General features: G+C 34.3%; 2 protein-coding genes across 3 annotated transcripts; one reads left to right on the top strand and one right to left on the bottom strand.

The window, feature by feature from the left end:
• The first annotated feature begins 2543 nt into the window (after window positions 1–2543).
• On the top strand, window positions 2544–18971 carry LOC129279935 (rhophilin-1-like). The gene is made up of 10 exons (XM_064095630.1): window positions 2544–2572; window positions 3259–3367; window positions 8379–8528; window positions 8934–9029; window positions 9867–10032; window positions 10989–11096; window positions 11710–11904; window positions 12311–12387; window positions 13478–13624; window positions 14019–18971. The coding sequence occupies exons 1-10, from the start codon at window positions 2544–2546 to the stop codon at window positions 14502–14504; spliced, it is 1563 nt and encodes a 520-aa protein (XP_063951700.1). The 3' UTR covers window positions 14505–18971.
• A 1891-nt stretch (window positions 18972–20862) lies between these two features.
• Window positions 20863–25698, bottom strand: LOC129271930 (2,4-dienoyl-CoA reductase [(3E)-enoyl-CoA-producing], mitochondrial-like). 2 transcript variants are annotated; one of them, XR_010298435.1, is made up of 4 exons: window positions 25630–25698; window positions 24300–24509; window positions 23160–23690; window positions 20863–22853 (listed from the first exon to the last, which is right to left on the bottom strand). XR_010298435.1 is itself a non-coding variant. In XM_054909184.2 (3 exons), the coding sequence occupies exons 1-3, from the start codon at window positions 25669–25671 to the stop codon at window positions 23631–23633; spliced, it is 312 nt and encodes a 103-aa protein (XP_054765159.2). In that variant the 5' UTR covers window positions 25672–25698; the 3' UTR covers window positions 22241–23630. The 2 variants fall into 2 exon arrangements, 1 of the variants encoding a protein (XP_054765159.2); XM_054909184.2 differs by having other exon boundaries at window positions 22241–23690.
• Window positions 25699–26254: the final 556 nt, after the last annotated feature.

Here is a 26254-nt window from a genome sequence, read left to right as displayed (position 1 = left end):
TATATTTTTAGGGTCTTAGGGATAAGGTATATTGAGATGTTGTGTTTTTTCCATGTACATCCCTGAAGGAAAATAAGATCTTCTCATCATCATAGTTATCCATCCACCATCATTGACTGAAATGGATTCACACCCACCCAACACCCAAGATCATCCATAGAACTTGACCTCAAAACTTGTATCTGATGATCTAGTTTGCATGCTCACACCTGCCTGAACAAGATGGAGATTGATAGAACATGAGCTAGCTACAAGACTTTCATAGTTCTTTACACGAGGATCTTTATACATGTATCTCTCATTATAACCCCTACAAACAAAGTTTGAATGGGGTATATAGGAATCAGCATATGATCGGGGGGTCAGTCGGTCGGGCGGGTTGTGGTCCGTTTCAAATCGTACAGTTCAAACTACTTCCACAGTTTTTAACGAATTCTCATGAAATTTGGCACAAACATTCATTTTAGGAAAAGACATGCAAAATTAACTATTCCAAATAAATGTATCTTGGAAACTGCATTGCCATGGTAATGTCATAGGCCAGGCGTATTAATCACCTTCGGTGATATTTCTATAGTTAATTTCCTTTCACACTGCGAATTTCCCATTGTTTCTTTAGAAATTCCTCTTAAAGTGTCATTGAAAGCACCTACCAATTTGTAGGTAAATGTATATTACATCTCAAAAATAGATGGGCACAGGCAAAATACTTTGTATTTTTTGTGGCCAAGTTGATATGAAAGCACCAATGTGCCTGTTTTTCTTGGGTTTACATACTGTACAGCTGTTGATTACATCTCACGTAAATCATCATTCTGTGCACAAAATGATTGTGACACTGAAATAAACGACCCAAATTAGAAGAAAGGTGCCATGTTTTACATCTGGGTTTTAATGGCCTCTTCTTCTTTTTAACGATTTCAGTCTACTAAAGTCAAATCTGATAAACACATTTTCTTGATGTATTTCGCTGGAGTCTTTTTTTTCCAAATCCATTGGAAAAGGGTATTATCTGGACTTGTTAAAGTTGTAATGATCTTGTTGTAATGGCTGGTAAGAATCTTAATAGTACAAAATTTAAAATCTTTATTGACCCTAAGGTGTCCCAGCTCATGATTTTTATTGGAAGAATCAGTGTATTGTATCAATTTCTGGAAATTTCTGATGGCAAGAGGTGTGGTGTCGTCAGTCTTATTTTCAGGCATTTTAATACTTATTCATCATTGATTTCCCATGACAGTTGATGTCTGTTGAATAAGTGTTTGAAATACTACTGAGTCAGCTTCACAAACCTCAAGTAAGTTTAAAGTGCTATTCTGTCTGAAAAGAATGATGAGGAAACAAATTGTTCAGAAGACATCTGTTTGTATCTCTCAAATGAGAGCATACAAATACACTGTGAAAGTACAAGGTTTCGCATTGGCATGTTAGCACATTTTGTTGTCTTTTCTTTGCCATGCCAAGTAGGCCTATCTAGTAGTGTAATCATGTGAAGCCTAGATTGGTAGCGTATCATGTGAAGGAACAAAGCTGTTTAAGATGTAGGATTTTGCATGTACATACAAGTAGGCCAATAGATAGAGGTCAATATCTTTTTAGGCATCAACCATACACAACAATTCAACTTTGGGCTCAATAAATTGACTTCAACCAATCATGGCCACCCCTCACCCAGATGTAAAGAAATCAAGCAAATAACGAAGCACAAGAGTAAACATTGACAAGAATTGTGACATTTCATTCCAGCCCTTCATGGTTATTGCTATAGCAAGAATCTACACCAGCAAATGTACCATCAGGTTTATTTTACCCTTAAACATGGGCCTCACCAAAGAATTTGAAAAACACTCCTTTCTTTGGTCATTCTATGCTACAAGAATTGATATTGTTAGATTTAAAGACTGATTTTTATTTCTTTCTGGATATATATAGTATGCTCTTGAGCTTTGCCCTAGCTGGAAATGATTCAATTAAGTTGTAAGCATTGAAGTTGAATGAAACAGTTGTACCCTGAACTTCAAGGATTTAAATTGTTTTCAAGTGTTGCCATTTTTAAATGTTTTTTTTATGTTTATAGATTATAACTTTTGTTTTATTTTATGTTAATTTTCATTTGTATTTACAGTATCTATATGTTAATGTTCTATATTTTGTTTGTAAAGATGGAGGGCTCAGTTGTAAAGCAGTTTTTTATAACTGAACTGGACTACCCTCCACCTTATTTTATTATTTGGTATAAATAAAACATGAATATATAAAATGAATAAATACATCTTTTATGTTAGGCAATAAATACAGGTACTTGCATATTAAGTCAGTATTTTTAAAATACTTTTTAGTACTCTGCCAGAAATAGTTACTTCTTTGACATATAGTTAACAAGTAGAAATAATGAATATTTAATAATATGAATATTTTAGATACATCAAAGTTTTGTTGCTGTTTGAAGATAACTAGCTGTGTCAAATAAGATTAAACCTATTCCCAAGTTCAAACTAGGAATGAAGTTGGTATATAAATGTTGCCTCTAAATTGTGGCGTGCATGGAATTGGCAAAATTCATCACCACACAGTGAGATATATTGTCTCACTCCGACACCACAACAACAATTGAACTCACAGATGAATCAGCATTCACAAAATGATGTATTTGTGATTTAATTATGATTGGAGTGAGCGACCAAACTTGTATTGTGAAAGGCATCGTGGGAATGGGACTCAGATTTATTATGCCAAATTTATGGAGCAGAACCATTACTTTGTTTAAATATATTTGATATATGGTGTAAAAACATACTACAGTGTAGATGATACTTTTTTTGCGGGTCCCATTCATTTGAAAATAAACCTTTTAGTGCTGCATTCATGGTTAATTAGTCTGGCAACCAGTGTCAGTATGAATACGCATATAATGAATTATATGACCAGCTTTGCTTTCAAATGAACTCATTCCTATTTGCAATTAAACATTGAGGTGTCCTTAATTGTATGTGTTTATCAGTGCTTATTTTTCTACTGCTCCATGACATCAAATTTATTGTAAGTCTGTCATTCAATGATAACTTCCATCACGGAACTCCCTGGTAGAATTTACCTTATGATGACAAGTAAAAGCAATATGCAACAGGACCTAAAACTTATTTCTTGAAAGTTTTGCTTTTGTATTCAAGTGTAAATAGATTTTATCAGGTTTATAACAAATTATATTTGTAGGTATAATCTGACATTGTTTTCAATATTTTTGTTTATTTACTACAGGTATGATGCATTGACTGGTGTCCCTTCATTACAGAAATCAGCTGCTTTTGAGAAGGGTAGTATTCTCTTTAACATCGCTTCACTTTTCACTCAGATGGGCGCTAAACAGGTTGGTATAACCAAAGGACTGTTTCTTAATGCTGTTAATGTAAAGTATGTATGACTTTGATAACAAACGACCGATGACCCTTTTTTGTGTGATGAATGCAGCTCCTCATATTTTTCCCTTTTTATTGGAGTGCATTCCAACAATCCTAAATCAAACTTTAAAAAATATTGTATTTTCCATTCAGATTCTTGTTAAAAACAAGAATTTAAATCTTCAAAGATCAGATTCAACTGTGACTGATGGGAATCCCAATTATTCAGAATCTGACTTTTTATCATTTTGCCTTGAACAACATAGACAGCATACAACATAGAATTTGATGCATTCATATTTATTTTTATCATTGAATCTTTAAAAATTAATGTTGATTAAATATTGGAATATATTATGAAAGCCATTTTGATATACTAAATAATCAACAAAAAAATAATGCTGATGTGATGTAAAGTAGAAAATGGAAATTTTAAAATAAAAAAAGGCACCAATGTCAAAAGCAAAATATCCCTTCCAATTATAATAGGGTGCACCATCAAATGCATTTGGTGCAAATACATGTATACAGTATATATGAAGAAGGAGAAAAAAAAACAGGAAACAGTTTGCTAATGTGGTTTGAAGAAATAATGCATTGAGAAAGTGACAGCTTCATCCAAGCTGGAATTTTGCCCGGAGAAGTGATTTTAATTAAAATTGATCATTTGGCAAAAAAAGGGGGGATCTGGATGAATCATGAATGTGGTAAGAGAAGCCCTGGAGTGTTCCTCATTCTCACATTACTGTTTCCTTTTATTAGATTATCTCACTGTCTTGTAATATTGCTTGATTAAATCCAAGTAAGCCATAGTCTGTTAGGCCATGTTTGAATAAATAATTAATTGATTGAAGTCTTCTCCTGTCTATGGACCATCGTCCATGTGCCCCGTGTTCTGTTTCCTTTGGATGGTTTTCATTATTACTTTTACGTAAATAGCTTATTTTTTCATCATTTCAAACTTATTGTTAGATCGAAGGGTAAACAAAAAAAAGTGAAATGTGAATTACGGTTGGAAAAACAGTAGTCTTTGTCATGGAAGATCATTGAAAACATGAATGTAACCAGGTAACCAGTGGGTGATTAGAATGTAAAATATCTAATTCAGTCCTATTCACATATTTTAATATTCACTTTGGTTTTTTTCAAAAGGTTAGACTGATAAGAAATGGTAGTGAAGATTGACATACACTTTTACATTTTAATGTGTGTTGGGGGTAGTGACTGGTGTGAAGGATGCCTATAATGGAGCTCAAACTCAACATCATTCTTACCCTGTGAAGGGTCTTCTCATGATACATTTAAAGATGTGCTAGGCAGGGATGTGAGTGGTCACAAATAAAAAGATCTGAAAAAAGCTGAAGAGTGTTGAAAAAATCTGAAATAGAAAGAGCTCCCATACTTTTTGTACAGAGGAAAGCCAAAAATAAGCTGAAATTAAGCTGAAAATCGAAACCAAAAAAAATCTGAAATCAGATAAAAATCTGATCTCTCACACCCCTGGCTAGGGTAATGGGTAACGACTGGTGTGAAGGATGCCTTAGCTCCTGAAGACACCTCATTATTATTACCCTGTGTAAGATGAAGAGGCTCCTCCTAATAACAGCCGGTCTACTGTTACATGTTTTGATCAGAGCAAGTGAGATGGGAGGTGGCAGATTCCGTGACTCAGTACTGCGGGCTGGTAGGTTTAATCACAACATGTCGCCCGATTGATCTCAATAAATTTAGTTTACATATAAAGAGAGGATGGTTAAAGTGATTGGGTATCCTCCTGAAGGTGGTTGATGTTGGGTTGGTTTTGAGCCAGGTTGGAGGTTTGGCAGGATTCAAGGAACCTTTGGTTTGTGGCAATAGCTGCTGCTGTCTAACCTGTTTACCACTGCATATTTTTTTTTACAAAACTTTGTAATCAACCCCTGTACTCAGGGGTAGTCTGTCTATCTCCTTTTGCCCACTAGAACAGATCTTTCTGTTTTTTAATCTGTTACTTCATATGCATGTCTTCATCTTCCTCTTTATTGTAGCCATGTACCTATCGATACATTTAAATCCAACCCTTCCTTGATTTTCCTGCTTTAATTTTTTTCTTTATCACACCTTTGCTGTTTTATGTTGGCCTACAGCCTTTTACAGGTACATCTACCTGAATTCCGGACCTGAATCAGTTTATCTTATTCACACCCAAACTACTGTGAATCTCCTTCTGGCTTTTGGTCTTTGTTGTATCTTCTGTCTAAGTTGTTTTGCATATTTTAGAAACTGAATTCAAGCGATCAGATACATTTTGAGTACTATGGCATTTCCAATATTCATATATAAAAAAGCATTTTCCATCATGATATCAACGATCGTCGGCCCAATGACATTTGTTTTCTGCTTGTGTATATGCATAGCACAGAGGCCTGTGTGGGTTTCATTGTCTTGTTTGTTGATGTTTGGTTCATAAGATGACACTAGCTGCATAGCTAGAGTGCCACCTGCAGGGGCTTTGACGAGGGGAGTTGCCATTTTAGGGAGCCTTTGGTGATCGAGGCTTGCTTTATTGGCATTGTAGGTTATGTGACTGGTGACATACATCGTATGTGGTGGGGTCAGAATATCACATCATAACTTCCAGTAGATGTCTTCTGCTGGCTGATATTAATTTTTCACCACATCAGAGATCAATACAGGAAGACAACTGGATTCATGACATCGATTTCACAAATGTCCTTTGATAACATCTTTTTGTATTGAGACAGTTGACTTTGAAGTTTGAAAAAGAAAACATAAGCTTTAGAAATCAATAATTTTTATTGTTGGAAATCATTTTTGTGTCATAATATTGTGTGCCTTGATAGAAGCACTTACATTCATTGTATTCTAGCTCCTGATCAATTCTGTTTTGTTTCGAAAGCACTTTGGGTGGAAATGTTTCGGAGGATTTTCTTTACCAATAGTAGACATTGTACATATTGACCTCCATGTAGCTTCCATCAGAATTGAAAAGCATGCTCTGTTCAGCTGTAGCTTGCATTGTTAATATTGCATTAGTCATTAAAAATCCAGATATTCCAGAAAGAATTTGTGAGTGTTGACATCCTGGCTTGTGAAATAATTACAGCATAATTACTCAGAGTTCCATAACATCATAATTTTCAGGGGCCGCGGATCTGGGGGGGGGGGGGGGCTGGTGGTGCTTTAGCCCCCCCCCCACTTTTTCCAAAACCGTGTACAAAATGTAAAATTGACCATATGATTGTCATTTTTAGCATGGTCAGCCCCCCCCCCACTTTGAAAACCGTTCCGCGGCCCCTGATTTTTAGCATTATTGATAGTCTCCAATGAATGTAGAATGTGACAATATATGGATTGAAGAACACCATTTTGATATCATTGATATTCAGTCATGAATCAAAAGTAAACCTAGTAATACTTACATTTATCTCTGCAGGCATTTTCATTGGTATAGGGCTACTGGCATGTACATGTTAAGCCTGTACAAAGGTTTGATAACCCAAAATTAATTCATTCTCATTTAAATTCACTATAAGATGAAATGAAAGACAATATGTGATCTGAAATGTAAGTAAAATATCTAAATTAGAAAAGTCATGTCCAAGAAAAATGATGCTATTTATAAAGGGTTCTAAATCTGTGCAATTGCCAAATTCATTTTTATAAACAAGATGATGTTGGAATAATTGTGTAATAAAGTGGATATTATCAAATCTTCATCAAAACATAATATAATCTGCTGAATTTCAAATCATAAAGTATTTCTTTATGGTAATAAAAGAGTCTTTAGTGATGCTGTTGCAAATTTTGTTTTCTGCATTACAATACACCCATATCCAGACAGAAATTAATTCCTCATAGTAATGCTCAGTTGCAGAATTTTGAGACTACTCTCCTTGGTAACGTTCATAGAAGAGCAATTATGTAAAATAATCAACCTTTTTGTACGTCGAGCCCCCATTATTCTCAAGTTTTACTTCATAAACTGACCAAGTCATGGGCATTTGAGAGCATCGCCGACTGTCAAGAGAACCAGAAATCAGAGATAGAAAATTTCATGAAGGATCCCACATATATGGAGTTGGACTTACATATTTTCATGGGATTGCCCATTTGCCCAGAAGCTTCACAGAGATTATTCTTAAACCACTCAATTCAATGGGACTCAAGGGATAGCATTTATGGATCACTACACTGTCCCTGACACCATATGAATAAAATTCTCATGAATAATTCCATATAAACCCAATACACCTCATTATACACCAAGCGTTTGAAAGATATGCTCTTTCGCATCAATGACTGGATCCTCAAAACAAATTGAGGTTACGCATATCTGGTGTCCATTAAAAGCTGTAAGCGCCGTTGAATTATTCAGTGTGTGGTACCTGTATGTACATGTATTTTTGGAATCAGTTGCCATCTGCACATGCATTTTACATTTATACCAAATATATGTGAAAACCACGTCGTTCAGAAGAATTCTCTGAGGTCTTGATGTGACTGCAAGAGTTGCATTATATATCATCCCTTTTTATTTGTTATTTTTCAAATGATTTCCTTCTTAATATCTGAACATTCCACTTCATGAAAGTGGCAAAAATCATTTTATTATAAAACTTTGATATCATTTATATTTGCTGTTTACTTATTCAGAGATTGAACACGATCATAGATGAGTTGAGAAGTCTTCTTTCTTTAGTATTTTGTTTACTATGTGGAGTATCTTCTAAATAATGAAGGTTTCATATAGGAAAAATTCATTTTTTTACCTAAAAATCCTGAATACTACAAAGCTGTTTACAAGGTTGGCATTCCTAAAGTGGATCAACAATATTATGACTCTTTTCACAAGTGGTTCAAGATAAATATAGTGCCCCTCTCCCCCTCATAATATGAATATGATTATAATGCCACTTCAGAAAGGAATCGTGGTGAATATATGGTGAACTACCTCTTGGTTTTATCTCTCTTATACAGGATAGGACGATGGAAGAAGGAGTCAGCAAGGCCATCGAATGCTTTGAGAGTGCTGCTGGTGCGTTCAAGTATCTAGGAGAGAACTTCAGCCATGCTCCTAGTATGGACATGAGTGGACCAGTCTTGGCTATGCTAGGTGGACTCATGCTGGTAAGTTCAATCAGTTCATCATTAAATCTATCCCACAAAAAAATATATAGTTTGATGGTAAAAGGAAAGGCCATGGTTGGATATTTATCAATCCTGGGAATGAAGTAGATCAGGTTGTCATCTGTTAGTTGCAGGTTTTATGCCACCCCTCCCCCCCACCATTCCCCGAAAGAATAAAAATTATGATGATAATAACGATGATGATAATTAAACAAAAAATCTATAAATATATACATTATCTAGATAGATAAAATAAATTGTATTACATAAAGAAGAGTATATTTTCAGTCTTCATGCTATTTCTTACAATGGCAGTACCCCCGGTTGTGTTCAGGATTTGATCTTTGTTTAGTTCCTATTTGGTCTGAATAAAGCTGAATTGATGACATCTTGTTCATATTCTAGGCCCAAGTGCAAGAATGTATCTTTGAGAAGCTGGTATTAGATGGAGTAGAGGAGACCATAGAGAGCTGTGTAAGGGTTGCCAAAGAAGCCTCAGTTGTAAGTATATCATTCATAATTAAATGTTTCTTAGTCTTATTGCTACTTGGTTGGCAAATTTCATTTTAAAAATTGTTAAATGTTCAGGAAAATTTAAAACAAAACTGGGGTGCCAATCTTCATACCCAAGCGACATATTTTCAGGCCATAGAAACTACATTTAATGTGTACAAAATGGCTCATTCCAGATGATTTTCAGGCTTTCATTATCATATCAACTTATGTGACAAATCTGGAACAACGTGGCAGCATTAACCCAAAGGAACTGGATTGTCTTCCATTTGATTTGATATGATGACACCATTTCAAGGGTTAGGGAGCTTGCTTTGGTGATGGCATACTTTTACTTGACTCATTATCAAGAGATGTAAAGTTGAAAGATAATTTCCATGAAAATTTGAGATACAAAGATCTATCAGCTCCAGAATGTTAGGTATTACCTGTAAATAAATCCACTAATACATTGCTGATTTATCAGTGTTAGAATGTAAGAAAACACCATTATTAATATGATGTGTTTGCACATTTGTATTCTTTTTTTTTATGAAAACCATTCTGTATAGTCTCCATTAATATTCTACCTTTTTATGATGAATTAGATTGAATATTTGCAATTGTTAATAAGTTTTGAAAGATGCCATAGGATTTCTTCCTGATGTGATTCCATCAGGCTGAAAATGATTAAGTAAACTTCTTTATTCAAAAGATGACTAAAAATTTGAGAAGCAGTTCTGATAATCCTATGTGATGAAATGATAAGGAGATAGTCATAAAAGAAGTGCTTATCGTTTGACAGGACTTATCCTGAAATCTTTATGTGACTATGTTCTGTTTTAGGTATCTGATATGTATAACAAGGTGCACAAGATGATGATGCAGCAGACTGTCAAAGACTACATCCCTTACTCGTGGATCTCAATGGTTCTTGTTAAATCACAACATTTTAAAGCAAGGGCTCACCACTATGCTGCTATCGCCATCGTCGGTCCTAGTATGAATCAAGGTATGTTAACTGCTATGTAAGAAGATATATCAGGATAGATTTCCAGAAGATATTGTTTGCCTCCTAATTTTTCTCTATTTGACTATATATTTTGGTGAGTTTCCTATCAAGATGCATCCCAGATGTGTATTTATATTTAACATGATGAAAGGGCACTGTGTAATTGTTAGTAGGTAAAAGAAAGTAGTTGCAGCAAACAATAATTTCAGGAGAAAGTCTTTTTAATCAAAGTTAATTGTCACCATATTATCAAAGATCTAGATCTGGTACATGAATGTAATAGTATCTTTGTGAAATCATGAAATCTTAGCTCAAAACTGATAATTCTGATGATCATTAACACAGAAAAGCATATGTGGGACAGTGTATTATTATTGCTTGGAAAGATACCAGACATTTGATTGAATTCTGTGCTTATATTGCTCATTTCTCAGCAATTACCATTTTCTTCCAGAGTCATCTGGCACATATTTTTTATTCATACATACAAACACTTGGGTGATAATTATATTGGATTCTGTTCAAATTCATTTTGATATCATTATCACAATTGGTATTTATCTTTAATTGTATTGATAGAAGGTAATACCAGTATAACTCAATCTGGAATTACCTGACTAGTATATGAGCACCAAAAGACTGCTTGTTGACTTCTGTTTCATAATTGTCTTTAAGAATCCCTATTTATGTGTCTATAACAACCCTTATATATATTACCCATGGAGACAATTCACTATATGTCATGCAATTCTTTTTCAGAGAAGAAAAGAAAGAGGAAACTCATATTAATATCTTAGAAGTTTTGGAAAATTATCATTGTTATGATTGCCATTTGGACTTGCATGCTATGTTATGATGGGTGAAATAAATGCAGCAATGAGTTCATATTCAATCTAGTCCATACAAGTAAAATAATGCTATAGTTTCTTCAATAATTGTTTTTTTCCTTTCTACAGAGAAAGATTATGACTTGGAGACATTGCTTAGATACTTCCCTTCCATGTACAACTCAGAGAAATCAGAGCTTGAGCCTCCCCAGAATTGGGAAGAAAGAATGAGATTAGGTGAGTGATTTCCTAGATCAGAGTTACTTTATCAGGCAATTAATCATGTTTTGCTCAAACATGCCTTCAAAAATCCTCCTGCGGTAGAATTCTGGTGCGCATTTGAAAAGCTAATTTTGACATTACTTATTCCTGACACATTTTTTTTACTCGATCATATGGTACCTGTATAACATTGTATGGGATGGAAAGAGCGAGGGTGTAAATGGGTTAACCATGCGACCTGCATCGACTGTTTGATTGAAAGATTTCCTCTTGAAAAGTCCACCTGCTGTAGCGTTCTACTGCAAATTTGTCACTCCTGGGGGCCGTTTCATAAAGCTGTTCGTAAGTTAAGAGCGACTTTAAGAACGACTGGTGATCCTTTATTGTGGTAAATGGTATATTCATTAGCGATGGTTACGCGCGTAAGAAAGGATCACCAGTCGTTCTTAAAGTCGCTCTTAACTTACGAACAGCTTTATGAAATGGCCCCCTGATCCCTAACCCGTTTCTTACTCAAGCATATTGTACCTGTGTGACGATGTATGAGATTGAGGGAACTAGTGTGTGAATGGGTTAATGTAGTTCGTTGATGGCATGTATCTCTGTTCTTTCTTAACCCCCCCTCCAGGCAAGGCACACATAAGGCAGGCTCTGATGCTTCATGAGGAGGCCCTCAGGGTTCATGACCTCTCCAAACAGCTACGTAAGATTGACACGTTGAAGGAGGTCCTTAAGAAGTTCCACAGTAAATCCATGCATCGGTATCAGTCTCTCGATGATGAGGAGGACTTCTTTGAACTCCCTGATGCGCCTGTCATCCTCAGTAAGGAGTCATCCTAACTTTAAAGACAAATATCTGTGGAAGCACAATAATTAATGAAGTATTTTAAATGTTAGGGTGGTTGAATTGTCCATAATTATGTTCTTTGACCAACTTTCACTTTCATCAACAGTTTTATTCAATTGATTTTTAAAAAATTCCTGTAAATCCTATATCTTGATTTATTCCCACTGTTTTGTGAATAGAAATGTTGATTATTCAGTATTTATGAATAAAAAATCATCAGTTTCTTTGCATCCTTTGTGTTACAGAATCCCTAAAAAAAGGTTGTGTTATTTAGTATAACCCATAGTGTGTGTGTGTTTTTTTTTTTTCACTTGTATAATTGTTAGACATGAGGTATAATTGTTCGACCTGAGTAATAATGATGTTTCTTTTTTGTTTTCAGGTAAAACCCTTCAGATTGCCAAGCCCCATGTGCCAGACTTCACCAAAGTCCAAGTCAAAGATATTTTCCATAATCTGGTAAGGAGGTTTATCTATTCCTTCTCCTTTTAACCATTTCTTTTTAAAATGTAACTTATGAATGATTTAAGTAAAAATGTTTTATTCATCCAGTGGTAATTTGAATCTCCCAAAGTCTCGACAGTTTAGAAAATGCAATACATCCCCCCTCTTACTCATAAAGATTTGCTATTCTGGAGAAAGCATTGTAGGCAATTTGAGAGCAGGCGATTTAAAAATAAAAAAAAAATAAAATAGAGTGAATTATTTTGAAGCAAACCTTGTTTTTTTAAACAAAAATTCCTTACTGTAGAGAAGTACGAATACTGGTTTCTTTGTTTATAGTGGTTACAGGTGTGCAATAGAAAGCATACAATCACCTCTTGATTTCAGGTGATGAGGCAAGCTTTCATTTCCTTGGCGAGCTGGATGTACTCTCTCTCTCTTTCCTCAGCTTTGCTTTGGAAAGATAGCTACATCCAGCTTGCCTCGAAAGTGATAGTTTACCCATCAACTTTACAAACAATGATTATTTGCCTACTACTATTATGTGAATGGTGTTTTTGTGAATGATTATTTTATAGTAGTTTTCAAAGTTAGCACTGCTGCTATATTAAATTGCGTAATGCAGGCGAGACTGCCAGAGGCGTTCCACTTGTTAAACAAAATTTCTTACAGTAGAGAAGTATGAATACTGGTTTTTTTTTTTATAGTGGTTACGGATGTAGAATAGGAAGCATATAATCACCTCTTGATTTCAGGTGACGAGGCAAACTATCACTTGCTTGGCGAGCTGGATGTACACGCTCACTTTCTTCAGCTTCGCTTTGGAAAGATAGCTACATCCAGCTTGCCTCGAAAGTGATAGTTTACCCATCAACTTTACAAACAATGATTATTTGCCTACTGTCATTTTATTAGTTACTAAATATAACTTTGGATCACAATTTTCTGGTCTATATATTATCATGAAAATAATGTATTTGAGGTGGCAATGTTCTTAAATCATTAATCAATGCGTTCCTGGTTTGTTCAATAATCAAAAGTCTGGTGTAGCTGTATAAAAATGATCAGAGATTAAGCTTATGTCATCCATTTTTATTGTGTGTAGGGTCCCCTTGCCATCTTCAATAGTCGTAATCAGTGGACAGCACCAAGGATAGTAGAGATAGTGAGAGGAATGGGAGGCTATGGTTTCACTGTCAGAGGTGACTCACCGGTCATTGTGGCTCAGGTTGATCAAGGATTCGCTGCTGCAGTAAGTTTCGTCGAATGTCGTCTTAGGTTTATATCAAAGTAGATCAGCGAAGACAGTTTCAAATATTAGAGATGATTGGACACAATCATAGAATGGATTTAATGTTACAGACTTAGAAAAAATACTTATCAAATGTTGGGTAATCGTTGTTTCCTTGATATTTTACAGGAAACAAAGCGTTGCTTTTATTTGTATATCAAACACTAAAGCTATTTTACACATAGTATTTGTAATGCTGCAGCACAAAAAAGTACTACAAATTTATTTTGGAATTGTACTTTGGTCAGATTTTTAGTATGAAATGTGTTTTAAATGAAAGAAAATGTAATATTAAAAATGTAGATGCTTGAAAGGTTGGATGGTAATTGTGGATTTATTGTTGTCTCTTTCCCAGGCGAGTGGGGTGAAGGAAGGTGATTTCATCATTGGCGTCAATGATAATGATGTAAAGTGGTCCAAACATGAAGAAGTGGTGAAGAGCATCTTAGCATCTCCTCATCGTATCAAACTTGAACTCGTTTCTCCTCTTGACAAAGACTTTCTTCATCCTCAAGACATCCGCCGCAAGGAAACCAAGAGTCCTAAGGGGTCATCGGAGCTATCGCCCTCCTCGTCGGATCAGTCACAGTCGCCCGTCAACGGGTCAATGACATCGGATTCGTCATTAGAGAGGCAACAGCCTCCAAGGAAAACACATAAAGACTCACAGGGGTTGAAAGGAAGCAACGCATCTAAGAACAGTAAAGCAAAGGAATCCATAACATCAACAGACGGAGGGAAGGGCAGTACGGGTAAGAAGAAGTCCAAGAAACCGGAAAAGATGAGTACGGAAGAGAGAAAAAGAAAAGCAGTGGGGAACTCGCCAGCCGGGTTGTATTGAAGCAACCAATCTCACTGAAGTTCAAACCATTAGAAATAGATGACTTGATGTATGTATATATCATGCGTGTCAGCCTACTATGATTGGAAAGGAGGAAAATAGACTCCGGGAGAATCTGAAGGGCGTTGTATGGATTCCAGGAGGAGCATATGAGAATGCTTCTCATAAACAGTGACTGCTCGGGAGTGATGGTGTGTCCTGTCTCTATCCATGCATTTCGGTTAATGTTGCAGTTATGATGAAAGTGATTACACAAAACCATGTCATATATCAAGACAGATAAATGAATACTAGGAACTGGTGCATGAATCTGTTTGGCATTAACAATGGTTTCATCACTACTGCTGTATTTTACATGGCTTGTGCTAGGAGTGTTTTCTGCATTAGTTGTTTGATTCGAAGTGAAAGGGAGGACAGGGACAAATTAAATATATCAAACGAAGCCTTACAAAATACCAATAGTAGCTGGGATAAAGAAGTCATTTAACTGGATAGATCTTGCTTCAGTAGATTTCACATATCATAATCAGGGTTCCCACAGTCATGGAAAATCCTGGAAAAATTTGTAGTCAGGGAAAAGTCAGGAAATTTGGAAAATTTGTGAAAAGTCATGGAATTGTGTTCAAGATTATTTTGGGTGTTGCTGAAATAAAAATGGTAACCTGGTCAGAAACAGCCCATATATATACTAATGATAATAGATGTACATGTCATGAGTAAGATAGTGGGTGGAACGGATGGCTGTGAGGGGAGGTGGAGGCCATCATAAACATGTCTGATATTGGAAACCGTGCCAGAAAGGAAGTCATGGAAAGCAGCAATTTAGACAAGGAAAAGCCATGGAATTCTGTTTTCAAATGTCTGTGGGAGCCCTGATAATGGATTTAGTAGCACTAAGAGGGTAAAATGGGAGAAATTTTGAAGCCATTTTGATGTAGAAAACAAATGTTGTTGTTTGAGTCTTTTCTACCTGGTTTCTTGCCTCAGCTGTTCTCTGCCCTATCTGATTTCTGTTGTCAGTTTATTCATTATAGGAAGGTTTACTGCCCTGGATGCATTTATATACAATCCTTGGTACTTGCTGTGTGTTGTTCTCTTTCATCCATTATAGTCGCATGATGTGGCTGTTGTGGTTGCAAGTTATAAGGTCCCAATTTGAAATATAAACTACTGACACCTATCTATGCCTTTGGGTATTAAAGGGGGAGTCCACCTGAGTATAGTTTATTGTTATTTCATACATGGTAAAATGATTTTATAGGATGTATGGACAACCTGATGCCATTCAACAGTATGAAAGGAATGCTACACAGAAAGTGGAAATTGTGCACTGTCAAGTATGATATTATACAAATAATGAATGTTTATGAGTGCAATGGACAGAATACTTCATGAGGTGAAAGATGAAATGATCCATTCAAGGAGGCGTAGCCAAGTTGAATGGATCATACATTTCATCTTTCACCGAATGAAGTATTCTGTCCATTGCACGAATGAAAAAAAACATTCATTATTAAATTGCTGCCATTTTTGTATTCAGATAAGCTTAATTTACTTAAACTTGAACGATTATTCAAATATTTCATGAAATAAACTGCGAAGCACTACTTACTTGTAATTAGATTCATTTCCATCTGTTTTAAGCCCAACTGCCATCCGTTATTTTCATATCAAAGAATGTATCACTGGGAAAATGGTCATTTAAATGTTTATTTTAATGTAAAGGCCAATTGTATTGTTTTAACCCTAATAGAACTTTGCTATTTGGACTAATAATAACAAGAAGTAATGGGGGCATGGCGTGAGACTTGAAGAAAAAAGTCATTGAATTTCAATGCATTTTAGAAAAAAAAATGTATGCAAAATTTCCCTCAAATGTTTAACAAATCTTTGATAATTTCTAATAAATTATTTTCATTTTGCCTTGGATAAGATTTTAATTAAATATTTGCTAAAATTGTGATATTCTTTTTGATACGGATATTTGTCCGTTTCATTGTCCGGTATTTTTCCTGGAGTGGAATCTGGATATTCTAAGGGGTATACCAGTTTAAGTAATGCCAAGCTTTTAACTTTCTGTAATCTTTTCATCATCACAAGTTGGAATGACTTATTTCGTCTTCATCTGAGAATTGATTCTCAGTTGTCTACTGGCAAACCGCATTTCTTTGCTTACTGAAATTATGTATCAGAAATGGTATTGTTGTGATGTTTTATGTTTTTTTTTGTGGATTAGGCATTGTTTTTAATAATGTATGAAAAGGAATTTTATTTTATCATTCAATATTATGTTAAAATTCAATATTATTTTCTATTTTGGTAGTTGCATTGATGTCATGCTGGTTCATGCTATTTTCAGTCTGTTTAATGCATTAATTTGCAAGCTAAATTGTGTATTTTTGCTTCTCGATTGATTCCACCACCCGTTTTCCTATATCTGTCTCCCTTAACCCCACCCGCTCATTCTCTTAGCTTCTATCTCATTCATTCTCATGCAAATATATTTTATTGCTGCTGGTATTTTCTGTCATACAACTCTCTTGGATATTATATATAAAACATAGCATTCATTTGCATCTATCTGTATCTAGAATAACTAAAAGGAACTGGATTTCCTTTGTAAATATAAAAACACATCTAAATTTTGTTCTAAATGTTTAGACACCAATATAACTTTTTGTGTTTATTTAAAGAGATTACAGAAGATATAAGTGGTGTTAAAAATAGACATTATGACTTATCAGACCATTAGACTTAACTACTTACATACTGAAAATGGTGCTGATTTTTTATTGTATTTTCAAACAGACAATGTTTAATTAATGACTGTATAGGCTAGTCTGCTAGTGTTGTAAATAAGAGAAATATCAGATATATGTAACCACAGTCATACTTTGTAAATCAATATTTAGGTTAAAACTGGACTTACGAATGTATTACATCAAGTAGACTGGATTAAAGAGTAGGCCTTGTCTTCATTAAACTTCAAATAATCTAGGATATCCCAATAACTAGTTACTAATATATTAGTAATAGAGTCTAAGCATCTTTTTACACAAATGTATGCTACAGTTGCATATCTTGGAGACTTTAATAGTTATAATTACCATATTTTGACACCGTAAACTGCGCCAGAGACAGAAAAGCAGTTCATTATAATTTTGGCGATGAGATGTACGGTGCAAATCTGATGAGCAGAGCATATTGCCACCAGGGAGACAAATCTTGTATCCGAGATAGGTTAAATAAGAATGCAAGTGAAAAAAAGCAAGAGTGCTGTAAACATATATATACAATGGGATTCAGTCTTCCTTTGACTTGACACAGTGGCTGATTATCTGAGAGCTGTGATCAGAGTGACACCACTGGATAAATCAACTAGTCATTAAAGTAGAAAAGAGGTATTCCTCATAATTGAATTTTTGTCGGTCCATCAAGTAATAAGGACATTTATTTTGATATTCCTGGGTTATGTGCTACTAAAAGCTTTGCAAACTTTAGAGTGTGTATGGAATGATTAGTATTCTAAATTTGTCACTTTTACTTAGTAAAATAACCATGGAAATATAATTGTGGGGACTGACAGGAATGTTTATTCTGTATGGAATTATGTTTTCCAGACAAGTGAGCAGTGAAGAAAAATCACCCCATTTATTAACAAATTTATTGGTGTTTATATATCAACAAATGTATTGGTGATAACTAATCAACAAATGTCTTGATGTTTGTAAATCAGAAAGTACAGGTGTTTATACAGAAAGTCATTAGAAGTCTCAAAAAATTTGCCAAATTGATTGTCACAGAAACAAAAATAATGTTAAAATGATGTGGAAAATTTCATTTATATTATTTGTATATACAGGACATAGAAGAAATCTAATTAAATTGAATGTGAATGATAAAGATGAATCTGTCTAAATAGGATCCCCGTGGACCAGAGAAGACAACAACGAATGCACTAACTTGTCCATTGTCTGATCTGAAAAATTGCTTCATCGTAAGATATTGTTCTACGTGATAAAAGTTTGACTCATATGCAAACTGAGCTTATTTATTAAACTTATCAGAGATGAGTTGCTCTTAAGACTAATGATTTTTTTCATTGAGTCGACTTAAAAAAAAAAATTCTTGTAAGGAATACAAAAACTGCATTTAATTCCAATATTATTATATACAGTATTGAAGATGACTTGCAAGGAGATTGATTGTATTTCAAATTCCTCCAATATAATGTTGAAATAACTTTCCAAAGGGCTGCAAGGTGGGTGGATCAAGGGAATTTTCAGCACTAGCAATTATCTTGAGCTTGAGCAAACCAGAATTCAACCATGTACCCTACTGTAAATGGACTAAGAATGAGATTTGTTTGATCACATGACAAGTGCCACAACCTAATTGTGGTCCAGGGGGCGTTCATGAAAAGATTAGTCAGACGTTTTTATCCATTAAAGTCTGTTTTACCAGACAGTTACCATAGTAAGTGCTTCTCGGCCAATCAAAATCAAGGGAAAATGTCAGAATCCGACAACGCTCGATGAGAAACTTGTCGATGATACGCTCCCCCGACGAGATCGAATTTAGGGAGCAAGTTTGATTGGTCATGATAATTTCATCAGTATTGAACATGAATTCATGAGAGTTTGGAAGAGTGTGCTCAATTTCTCTTTTAGGGTTGATTATTCAACAAAATGGGAGAATCCTTAAATTATCTTGACCTTTGAAAAAAAGTATAATTCCCCGCAGTTAAAATCTTGTGTCATTTTAGTTCATGCTTCATCGAATATGATTTATGCATACGTGTATCAATGATACATATACAAGTGCTGAATTCTTGCATCGAATTTGTATGTTGCATAATTTATATCATTGTTCTAATGAATTTGGCCCAAATGCATATAATGCATGCCTTGTATGGTTTGTAAATGTTTGTTATATCTGTATCATTGCCAGCTTTTCTATTCGATCGATTCCATGCACTTGTACATATTTCTGTATGAAACACATGTAACAATATTTTTATATTTACATACATTGTTTGTTCAATAGCTTCATCAAAAAGAGAGTTAAAGAGTGGAGCAGAGCAGCATTAAAAGTCATTAAAAATAAGAAGAAAATCAAAAAATGTCAGATGTCGTTATTTAAAGGAGAATGAAACCTTTGGAACAAGATAGCTTGTGTGAAAACAGAAAAATCAAAGAAACAGATCAACGAAAGTTTGAGAAAAATCGGACAAATAATGAGAAAGTTATGAGCATTTGAATATTGCGATCACTAGTGCTATGGAGATCCTCAAATTGGCAATGCGACAGAAATGTGTGATGTCACTTATGAACAACTCTCCCCATTACTTTAGTATATATCTAGCTTAAATTGCCTCTTTTACCACATCTATTAGTAGATCATGTGTTCTTTCTATAGGAGGGCATGTAATACAGATTTAAAAAAAATACATCATGGATAACGAGTTTGTATCACCATAAGAAAGTGCAAAAAGGTACATTTTAGGGGTATTTTATAGTCCCTCACAGGGAAAGTTGTTCACATGTGACATCACACATCCTTGTCGCATTGCCAATGGGAGGATCTCCATAGCATTCGTGATTGCAATATTCAAATGCTCATAACTTTCTCATTATTTGTCCGATTTTTCTCAAACTTTCTTTGTTCTTATTCTTTGATTTTTCTGTTTCGACACAAGCCTACTTCTTCCAAAGGTTTCATTCTCCTTTAAGTTCAGTTGTGAATTTGGAATGTGAAGAAATACTATGTAAATAGCATATGTAATTTCAGAATGGAATAGTTCTCCATTCTAACTTGGTTGTGAAAGAGAGGGAACCTGGGTCTCTTACTACAAGAGTTGCGATTGATCTGATCAATCGCAACTATGGAAAGCCAGCAGCATCAACCTCCAACATACATGTTTGTTCAAAATATTCTATAGAAATGACGTATATTCATACATTCACTGTTTTCTTAACAAATCAGTATGTTCCCTTTGTTTTCAATGGACATTGAGCAAATTGCCTAAAGAAAAAATTATTACAATGATGGATTTGCATATATTTGAGATTGATCGGATCACTCTTTGTAAGATGGGGCCCGGTATTAATAAATACTTTGATCAGAGTAGCAAATTTTAAAGACCCATTTATGGGATCACAACGCTTCTAACACAACATGACCTCACAGTCTTCAGGCCGGTGAAAAGCATGAGAAAACCATTTGTGGAAACCCTTCAATTTGAGTTTTTCTTAAGCAAAATACTTAGCTGCATTACTGGTGAATATGCATAAAGCTTATTGTTGTACTGTGTAGCTTATATACTTTCCATTTGTCAATTTCACTTTTAGCTTTGGTTAGGGTCTGTACGAATGTTTATAATTTATTTCAGATGGTCTTCAGATATTTATCCACCAGTGAAATTAGTTCGAATCAAAAAGTGTGACTGACATCAAATCAGCTTTAATTTTGCAAACAGAAAAAAAGAATATTTCATAATGAATGTAAAGTGGACTTAAGAAAATTATTTTCATTGTTGTGAGATGCAACCAATTATTCCATAAATCAAACAAAATTTACTTTAACTAATCAGAAGTGTGTATGTTAGACTTGCACTTGATTTTCACAATTTAACAGCATTTTTTTCTGCAAAGGGCCAGTTAAATTGAAAAATCCAAAGTAGAAACATAGGTTTGGTATTGAAATGAATATAAAACAACTATATAATAATACAGTTTGGACACGCTTCATATAACAAGCAAAGATAACAAACATTAATCAAGTTTTTCACATTTTTAGCTCGAAGGCACATCGTGGCGTCCGTCATCAATTTCAAAATGCTTCTTCTTTGTCATTTCAAGTCTGATTTCAATTCTGTTGGCTTTATATGATAGCACTAGGTGGGGGATTCAAAACTTTTACACAGAATTTTGAAACTTATTAAATATGCTGATTTATGCACATTTTTCAAAATTCACAAAAATGCTTCTTTATTTTTTGACCGATTTTGATTTTTTGCTTTCATCTGGTAGAGCTTCATGAGGTTCACCAAACTTCTACACAGAATTTGGAAATTTTAACGAGAAAATCTTTTGCTAATTTCTACGAAATTAATTTATGCATATTTAAAAAAATTCACATAAAATGCTTCTTTATTTGTTGACCAATTTTGATTTTTTTTTCCTTCCATCTGGTAGACCATCATGAGGTTCACCAAACTTGTACACAGAATTTTGAAATTTTGAGTAGAAAATTATTTATGCTAATTTATGCAAAATCTATAAATCACAGAAAATGCCTCTTCTTTATTTGTTGACTGAATTTCAAAATGCTTCTTCGTCATTTTGAGTCCCAGTTCAATTCTGTTTCCTCTATATGATAGCACTAGGTTGGGATTTAAATATATCACATAAAATTTTGAAATCATAAATATGCTAATTTATGCACATTTTTCAAAATTTACAAAAAATGCTTCTCCTTTATTTGTTGACTGATTGTGATTTTTTTTTCTACCTTCTAGTTGAGCGTCATGAGGTTCACCAAACTTTTACACAGAATTTTGAAATTTTGACTAGAAAATTTATGCTAATTTATGCGAAATTTATTCATAAATAACTGAAAGTGCCTCTTTGTATTTGTTGACTGATTTTGATTTGTTTTTCTTCCATCTGGTAGAGCTACATGAGGTTCACCAAACTTGTACACAGAATTTAGAAACTTTGGCTACAAAATTATTTATGCTAATTTATGCAAAATTTATTCATAATCACAAAAAATGCTTGTTCTTTATTTTATTGTTGACCAATTTTATTTTTTTTCATTCATCTGGTAGAGCTACATGAGGGTCACCAAACTTGTACACAGAATTTTGAAATTTTGACTAGAAAATTATGCTGATTTATTCATAAATCACAAAAAATGCTTTTTCTACTTCATTTGTTGATCAAATTCAATTTTGTTTGCTTTTTATGATAGCTCTAGGTGGGGATACAACATTTCTACACAGAATTTTGAAACTCATTAAATATGCTAATTAATGTATATTTTTCAAAACTCTCCAAAAATGCTTCTTATTTGACTGATTTTGATTTGACTGATCTGTGAGCTACATGAGGTTCACCAAGATTCTACACAGAATTCAGAAATTTAAATTATTTATACTAATTAATACAAAATCTATTCATAAATCATAAAAAAAGCTTCTTGAACTCTGTAATTTCTTCATCAATTTCAATTCTGTTTCCTCGATTTATGTCACCAATATAATTCACTAGTGTCAACTGGGCTGAAATAAAAAATTGTGGTAAATTTCTTTGCACAATGCCAGATGAGCTCCACATAATTAATGTGCTAGTATGAAATAAACCACTTTCATGACATGAAGTATACTGTTAACGTTAGGCCAAATAGAAAAATGAAGATCTTTGGTCCATTGATATAAAAGATGTCTATCCCAAACAGTTTGGGTGGTCTTCTGATGATTAAACCTTGGTTTAACCCAAGTCTCAACTAGGATTTTAAACCACACTTCAATGGAATGCTGGCCTTCATAATATTTCTTCTACATTCATGGCAATTATAATGTATTTGTATATAATGTAATTGTATATTCCTATTCTTTGATATATATACTGAAAATTTGTAATTTTGGAGTACTATCCTCTATGGCCAGTTTGAGGATAAATTGATAATACAATGGAACTCATTTAAAATATAGAAGACAGGTCTGATTGAAGACCATATTGTTATGGTACTAATGCAAACTGTACACTGATGAGTTATGATTGATACCATGCTAAGGTTTAGTGAATCGCCTTCACACAAATGCAATCATTTAACTCTCTCTATCTTTATCAAAGAAAGAAATATTGAGCTGGTTACATGTTTTGACATATTTAAGCCAATAGACTTTCATTCAAACAAAATTCTTACCATATTCACATTTGTTTTTTATTTTGTTATCATATGTAGCGAAGGCCTCATACAAATGTGAAGACTTTCTTGAAGTGGGCTCAGATGACAACTATTCCCAGATTTTATCTAAAATATATATTACTAGCATGTTTTAATGAAGGAAATTTAAGTTGGTGTTGATGGAACATCTTTACAAATGACTGTCATGCGATATTATGAGCCTTTGGTTTTTCTAATCATTGATTCTGTTTCATCCCAGTTTTCATTGGTGAGCTGTAACAAAACAAAATAAATGTATTCGAATTATTGAATTATTCATTCATTTATAGAATACTTTTTTTGATTAAATGATACAGTGAATGTTCACCCTTCATCAGATGTGATGTTGCAGCACTTGGCGAGATACCGGCTAGGTGGTCTACCAAGAATCAACACAGAATTAAAATTACTTGTTTTACACCAAATGCAGACCACATGCAACATTTTGTGAATTCCATCGAACTTTTATGTCATCTCTGACAGCATAATTAATAAAACTATGCAAACTTTCAGATAAACAGACTACGATTAACAAACTACTGGAAACTACTATGTAGGAGATTAGCATTGAGTCTTGGTTTCATCCATAGTCATAAAACATTGCATTTGCAATATCCGAACCAGAAAAAAATTATTGAAAATATTTTTCTATCAAACCACTAGGAAAGATGTTGGTCCCCCTTTGGTTTAAAAAGATTTGTCTAGCTACATCCCCATCCTCCCCGCAATGACAATTTCCATGATAATCTTGTACAATATCCATGCACATTAAATATTAATTTGATACATGCAGCATTTGGCTTCATATTTCTATCAACATTGTAGGTTGAATTGATAACTTACCTGAAGGTAACTACTAAACATTCCTGAAGCCTGCAGTGTCTGGCCACCATCAAACCTAAACACTTCTCCATTAAACCAGCTTGAATAATCACTGCATAGATAACAAGCAAGGTTAGTTAACTCTTCCTGTACTCCCATCCGACCAGTAGGGGTAGTTTCAACAAGCTTCTTAGCGAACTCACCAGTAGGATCCAGTCTATCGAAGGCACCCTGAAAACAGAGTATTCAGGAGATAAGATTATTATCAATCCAATCCAATTCATTTATTTTCCACTATTCAATAAAAATCACATCAAAATTACATAATCATCAATAAAAAAAACCCGATAAAACAATGCATAGAAATGCTTACGATAACAAGATAAACAAAGTACCGGTACGAAACCTTAAACAAAATATCAAAAAGTGGAGGCCATTTGATTATTGTAAAACATTTACTAAAGTCATTTACTATATAGCTTATCCAAAATTTATTCTCGTTAGCAGATCGACTTTTGAATCTGTCTTCATCAGCTGTCCATGGTGGAGGTGACGGTGTGTGCATACCATGTGTAAATAAAAGTAGCCAGACTTGGTTAAAGTGAAGACATGCACACTCTAGAATGAAAAGAAGGAGCTTCCCTTTTACTGGATGTCATACTTCTATCCATCATTGTCATGATGAATAATGATGTTAATCCTCCCCAGCCTATCTCTACCAAAACGTAGTAAAATGCAGCAGTGAATCGTCTTATAATTATTGCAAGAGGCAAAGTGCATCAGATGCAGTATTCTTGGAAAAGATCATACAAAATACTTTTTTTACATAACAAAATGCGGTAGCAATGGTAGTTTTTTTTCTTTTTCCATTTAGAAAGGAAATAAAAATCATTTGTAAACGAAAATCAATGCTATCCAAACAATGTATGAGATTGTAGTGACAGCAGTAGTGATAATGTTGTCATGTCATGGTCATAGAGGTCATGTCAGGGTTGATGAGGTCACTACATATTGCCAACATCAACCTCATTATGTCGACATGGCGAGATACGCTATCTCGCCAAGTCGACTTATAAAAAGTTATATGTCAAAATGGCGAGATATTTGGACTCTCGCCGGGCCTTGGACACTTCATATCTTGCCATGTCGACATAATTATGTTTTATAAGTCGACTTGGCAAGATAAACTATCTCGCTATGTTGACATATAACTTTTTGTAAGTCGGAGATAACGTATCTCGCCATGTCGACATAATGAGGTTATTATGTCGACATGGCAAAATAAAGTATCTTGCCAAGTCTTCAAGTCGATGGCACTTTAAAGGCTCCGCAGGGAGGGGATGAAACTAACCTTTGTGTAGATTACTCCAGGTGCAATGCAGTTAAACCTCATTCCATAACGACCCCATTCCACTGCTAGACTTCTACAAGTGACGAGCAAGAAAAAAGAAATATGGCTACAAATTTACATCTACTTTTATTCTAGTATTCAGCAAAGATCTATACTAATATCGGAAAACACTGAGTGAAATAAGAAACTGGGGCGTCAAAAGCTGGAATTACTGAGTTGTAGAGAAGTAAATCTGCCAGTTTGCAACTTTGCAGGATTTCATTCTAATGCAATTCCCAAATAAAGGGGGTTTGAAAGAGTTTTGAATATTTTCAAGTGTGTAACACAATTCACCAATCTCTAAATCCATTAGACTCTTTGTTCTTCTAATTAAGGAAGTAATGGAGTAAGCATAAATATTTGAAAGGCATCTTCTGAAAGTATGGTATCAAAACAAAACTAGATACTCAGGAGACTTTCATGAGAAATCATTAAATAATGTAGGGATGTCTGATTAGAAAGGTGCATAGTCAAACAATGCCGGGGGGCAGTCAAATTGCTGTACACATGCGTGACCAAATTATTTCCCAACTCCCCCTAAACGGGTCTTTTTCTCTGTGTGCAAAAAAAAAACCTTAACAAGTTT

This window comes from Lytechinus pictus, chromosome 2, assembly GCF_037042905.1.
Source record: "Lytechinus pictus isolate F3 Inbred chromosome 2, Lp3.0, whole genome shotgun sequence".
NCBI classification, from domain to species: Eukaryota; Metazoa; Echinodermata; class Echinoidea; order Temnopleuroida; family Toxopneustidae; genus Lytechinus; species Lytechinus pictus.
The sequence above is the reverse complement of the archived record's forward strand: the minus strand, read 5'-3'. Positions and strand labels throughout refer to the sequence as shown.

What these genes read in the sequence shown, in the direction of transcription:
- LOC129271930 (XM_054909184.2), bottom strand. Translation starts at nt 25,671, where the DNA reads ATGAGGTTTAACTGCATTGCACCTGGAGTAATCTACACAAAG. An exon ending in CTGGAGTAATCTACACAAAG is followed by an intron (nt 24,510 to 25,629) that starts GTTAGTTTCATC and finishes CTCTGTTTTCAG; the next exon opens with GGTGCCTTCGATAGACTGGA. An exon ending in TGTTTAGTAGTTACCTTCAG is followed by an intron (nt 23,691 to 24,299) that starts GTAAGTTATCAA and finishes GTTTTGTTACAG; the next exon opens with CTCACCAATGAAAACTGGGA.
- LOC129279935 (XM_064095630.1), top strand. Translation starts at nt 2,544, where the DNA reads ATGGAATTGGCAAAATTCATCACCACACA. An exon ending in CGGTCCTAGTATGAATCAAG is followed by an intron (nt 10,033 to 10,988) that starts GTATGTTAACTG and finishes TCCTTTCTACAG; the next exon opens with AGAAAGATTATGACTTGGAG. An exon ending in ATCAAGGATTCGCTGCTGCA is followed by an intron (nt 13,625 to 14,018) that starts GTAAGTTTCGTC and finishes TCTCTTTCCCAG; the next exon opens with GCGAGTGGGGTGAAGGAAGG.